This window comes from Sinocyclocheilus anshuiensis, unplaced genomic scaffold (genome assembly GCF_001515605.1).
Source record: "Sinocyclocheilus anshuiensis isolate Anshui unplaced genomic scaffold, SAMN03320099.WGS_v1.1 scaffold475, whole genome shotgun sequence".
Classification (NCBI taxonomy): domain Eukaryota; kingdom Metazoa; phylum Chordata; class Actinopteri; order Cypriniformes; family Cyprinidae; genus Sinocyclocheilus; species Sinocyclocheilus anshuiensis.
Window position 1 is genome coordinate 804,922 of NW_015549650.1, and position 5,139 is coordinate 810,060.

The window sequence follows — 5,139 nt, forward strand, 5'->3', positions numbered from 1 at the left end:
GCGCGCTCTCTCTCTACCTCTCTCTCTCTCACACACACACACACACACACACACACACAGTCATTGACGCGTGTTGTCGTCAGAGCGCTTCAGTCCGCAGCAGCAGTTGATTTCTCCAGATCTGCTGCCTGCCTCATCACAATATATGCGGTCGTTTATGGCTCAGCTTGATTTTTACGCACCAACGGTATTACCTGTGTTAACATACGCTTTGTGACTTTGAGATCTAGAAGCTAAAGAAACAAATCCCAACTGTATGTACTCAGAAGAACCCGAAATGCACCAACATGTCTTTATAGCGAATAATGGCCTCTAGTGGAAGCACTTATAAACACCCATTTGTCCTTACACGCTGCTTTCATGTGAATTCTCCAACGTCCTGCCTCGACACTCTAACATAAGAGGATGTCCAACCCTGAGAAATGACGCCCCCATTCCCCCCCTGAACAGTGGGAAAACACACTACAGCAGTCCGGAGCAGAGCAGCTGCGCCAGAGTGCGGCGCAGCCGGGGAGGAGATACGCGAACGCCGCCGCTCTCAGTGCCGTTCTCCGGCTCCTCTCGAGACGAGCCGTCTTCGCCTCCTGGCTTCATTTGTCAACATTGTACTTGGAGGAGAGGACGGGGCGCGTCTACATATTGGACGTAGATACTACAGTGCGCGTAAAACACGGCATTCTATAGGGTCTTATAGACTTGACGCGCTTTGATGTCATCCGGCGGTTCAGGGTCGGATCGTTTCATTTATAACAGTGGGTCGACATTAAACTAGACGCATATCATATCAAGAGTTATTACTCGCTTGCGGTCAGACATGGAAGATGGTCCGCCTTCCACAAGCTGTTTCCGAAGGTTTACGGACTGTTTCCTTGGCTCAAGTAGGTATACTTATTATTTCTCCTGCGTACTAGTAACTAAGGGTGTCGCAAAATGTAACGGTTTTTTGTTGAGCACTTGCACTGCGTTGCGGCTGCATACTGGCCAACTTTTGAATCTATTTTCAAACGTGAAGTTTGGCTGGCAATATTTGCGCAACGGCTGCGTGTGAATGATTGTTTATATAATTGTCTCTCATCACCTGTTATGTGTGTTGATATCAAGTTTTAGTGCAGTAGCTGGGTGGGGATATACATGTGAGACAGGGTGATGTTTCATTATTTGAATTAAGTGTGGAAATGAATTGTTTTTGTGATTTCCTCTTTTAAAATGCACGGATTAGTACTATTATTACTATTTTTTACTGGCATGTAACTTAGTGTCATATGCATACATGCATAAGCATGCATTTATTTATTGAAGAATTGCAGAGACTAAACAGTGGACCTGTTTGTAAAAGAAAGAAAAAAATCCCCCGCTAATTAATTTAGTCCTTGATTAGGCTACCAATCAGCGGCAGAGTTGCATTATTAACCCTGTTGTTGTACATCTACATTTACTAATAGTGTTAATACATCACATAGTGAGCAGATGTTTTCTGTACATACAGTAATTTAATATGTAGTAGAAATCACATGCAGGATCTTTAAAATGTTTTCATGGATGAAGCAAGACTTGTTGGGTGTTACATGTGGTTTTAGTCTCAGTGTCTACTGTCTACAAATACACATTTTGAGATATATGAGCTGCAATAATAATATATGCATTATGTTGAAATGAGTAACTTATTTCAGCGATTTGTTGCTTTGTTGTTACTATACTCATAAATTCACTACAAGTATATTAATTGCTTATTTTATATATGATGATAAAATTTCATGTGGCATTTTGCCTATTTGCTGGAGGAAGAAAAACAGTCAAATACACATATTTTAGCTACCGTGCAAGACAACGCTTGTTTGAGTGTTCATCATAATGCAAGTCTACACAAATGACAATTATTAATTTATTTAGAAAGAAACTATATTTAGTAGCGAACAGGCAGAAGCAAAACTGTTTATTTTCACATGCATACTGTTCATAATGGTAAGCAGTAAACTACATTTAGACACTACAACTAACCTAGTGCATTGAAAAAACTATGTCAGTCACGAAAAAGAAGTCCCACAAAAGTCCCAAGCAGATAGGAAATGATCACAATGTAAAAATGATAAATGGCGAAAGGCCACACTTAATCAGCACTCTCTCCTGCACACTTTGATCTGATGCCACAGTAAGCTATCAGAATGAGATTGTTTAGATCACACTTGTTAGAGACTTTGTATTTTTTCAGAGCTTCACATGCAGAGGAATTATTGGATGTTGTCCTCAGTGCATAGCAGCTCAAAGTGTGCGTGAGGGACAATAGTGTCGAGATTGTTTCGGTGACCTCCTCTGATTGATATCATGGCAGAATTAGCATTGGACATATTGACATGAGGGCACCACGTAAGTGGTGTGCCGTGGTACTAATGACAGGTAAGCAAGAATGTCACAGGCTTTACTGAGTTTACAGTACCTTGAAATGTCTGCTTGTGATAATGTTTTCTCATAAGAAGGGTGTAATTCCTTGCAGTCAGTGGATACATACAAAATTCATACTATTCATACTGTAGAGCGTTTTCCTTAAAACATTATTGGAAAATACCAGGCATAAAGGGTCAGAAAAGTAATTGTCTATAAACTTCTGTATTTACCATGCATCTGTCCTGTACTGTATGTGTACATTCATCCAACAAGAGGTAAATATAGTGTGTTTATTTATGGGCGTTACCGTGAAATAAAATTACTATACTCATATTGTGATATACTGTACGATTTTGGTCATATTGCCCACCCCTAGGCCCATCAATATGCAAACATTATAACAAGGCATAGGCTTAATAAGAACACTGATATTTTAGTTTTACTTTGTTGTTGTAGTAAGAGTGTTTGGTTTCCAAATGTCTCATGAATTATGATGTTTTCTGTCGGCAGCTGATAATTTGCAGCACAGAACACACTCTGGTCTGCACAAACCAAGTTTATCCACGCTGCAAATCAAACAGTATTTATTCTAGTCTGGGTTGTATTTTTCCATACTTTGTGTAGTTTTACTCATGGTTTTCAAGCATGTCATGCAACCTGTCTGTGTTGGCATCTGGTTTCTACCTGGTGACAGATTCATATGTTTCAAAATATTGTAGATTTTGATTAGACTCGTGGCCTTTGACATCAGCAGCACAGAAATGGGAGGCCTATTTATTGTGCTATGCTAACTGTATAGACAATTCTATTTAGTTGCATTTTGTCTTTTACAGTTAGCAGTGTGTTATTCCTGCGGTCCACAAATTAAAAAAAGACCTACAGCCCATTTTGTGTTGTAATATTTTATTTGTACTTTTTCTATACAGGATAGAGATTACAATAAACGTTTATTCGCGATCTATACTGTACTTAGATGTTGCAGTACATATTTGTATGCGTTTTTTTGTTATTATTGTTTTTATTCGACAAAACTAGAATGACAGGAAAGTGGAGGGAGAGAAAGAGGGAATGAGACTGGGACATGAAACAGGCCACGTGATTTAGATGCTTAACTACATATTAATGGAGAATCCCAGAAAAATTCAATATCAATATCAGTCAGGAATAGTGGAATAAAAAGACTCGGAATCATTCTGGAGGAATTTTTTTTGTACATTTTGCATTCATGTTACTGTAGTGCTCTGTGGTAAGAGTGCAGGAGTGGAGCAGTGTGGTGGTGAAGATGTTCGGTGTGTTGAAGGGAGCTTGCGGCTGGTGTGTCATTGCATCTCTCAGAGGCAGTGATGAGTCTTCGCTTCCTGCTGCTTTCTGCAAGGTTGCTGATATCAGCAGGTCACCACACACAAACAATGGAAATACAGCATTGTTTTCTACATTTTTTGGCATGTATCTTTTATTTTTTTAATTTAAAATTTTGGTTTATTATGGAAGTCTCGTGAAATCACACAAATTCATGTTAGCTGAGGTCCATTGACAGATACAATTTTTAATTTTAATAGTGTAAACTTACACAACATTTATGTTGAAATTAACATTAAGATTAATACATTTTAGAAATGTTTTTCCTTGTTAGTTCACGTTAACAAATTAAGTCAACTAATGTTAGCAAACACAACCTTATTGTAAAGTGTTACTAATGATTCTTATGAGCTAGTTCTTTTTAATGAAATAGATAGAAAGTCTTACCAATCAGTCTTGAGTGCATTATATATCATTTAATTAATACATTCCTTGTGATTCCCTCTAAGGGTGACTTTGGGGATTAGAATTATTTATAATTGTATTTTATTATTTATATATATATATATATATATATAGGATCCCTACATTACATTCAGAAACATTTTATTACTTAATGCATTGCATGGTAAAAGTTAAATAAATGTGCTGAACAAAGCGAAACGACCCAAACAAACACAAGACAAAATTTGGACCCAAATTTAATTTGACAGTATGTAGTTAGATGTTATCTCACCCCTGCAACAGATTAGATCTGAAAAAGTTGTTCAGTCTTATGACGGCATTTTATCCGAATGTTTGGGACAAGGCATGCTACCAAGTGGTGTGGTGTTGTTTTATATCAGCCCTGCCCAAGTGTGTGTGTGATTGACCTCTCCACAGAGGCCATTTTTGAGGCTACTCCAGGTCAACACTAATGTGATCCGACAGGCCATCTACAGAGTGCTTAACTCAATGAAGAATGCTGCATTGTCATGCAAGAAACGCTCATCGAAGACACTTCCTCCCCCAGCTGGATGTCATTTAATCATCCCAGTGAATCCCCTTCTCAAACGGCCTTTCACTAAACAAGTCAATGAAACAGCTTCACATGATATACATTCAGCAGTCTGCCAGACATACAGAATGTCGAGACGCACATTTTGACAAAGTTTTCAAATGCATCTTTTCATTCTTGATTTATGAAGGAAGCAAGACATTAAAGGGGTGATATGATGTTGCTAAAAAGAACATTATTTGGTGTATTTGGTGTAATGCAATGTGTTTATGCGGTTTAAGGTACAAAAAACACATTATTTTCACATACTGTACATACTGTACTCTCCTCTATGCCCCGCCTTTCTGAAACGCGTCGATTTTTACAAAGCTCATCGGTCTGAAAAGCGAGGTGTGCTCTGATTGGCCAGCTATCCAGTGCATTGTGATTGGCCGAATACCTCAAGCGTGTGACAGAAATGT

The 5,139-nt window shown here is 38.4% G+C and overlaps 1 protein-coding gene across 1 annotated transcript in view; it reads left to right on the top strand.

The window, feature by feature from the left end:
- Positions 1 to 381: 381 nt before the first annotated feature.
- Positions 382 to 5,139, top strand: part of LOC107660237 (cAMP and cAMP-inhibited cGMP 3',5'-cyclic phosphodiesterase 10A-like) — a 107,507-nt gene continuing 102,749 nt past the window's right edge. The window contains exon 1 of the mRNA XM_016449506.1: positions 382 to 878. Coding sequence (XP_016304992.1) covers positions 815 to 878 — 64 coding nt within the window. The 5' untranslated portion in view covers positions 382 to 814. The remainder of the gene's footprint in view (positions 879 to 5,139) is intronic.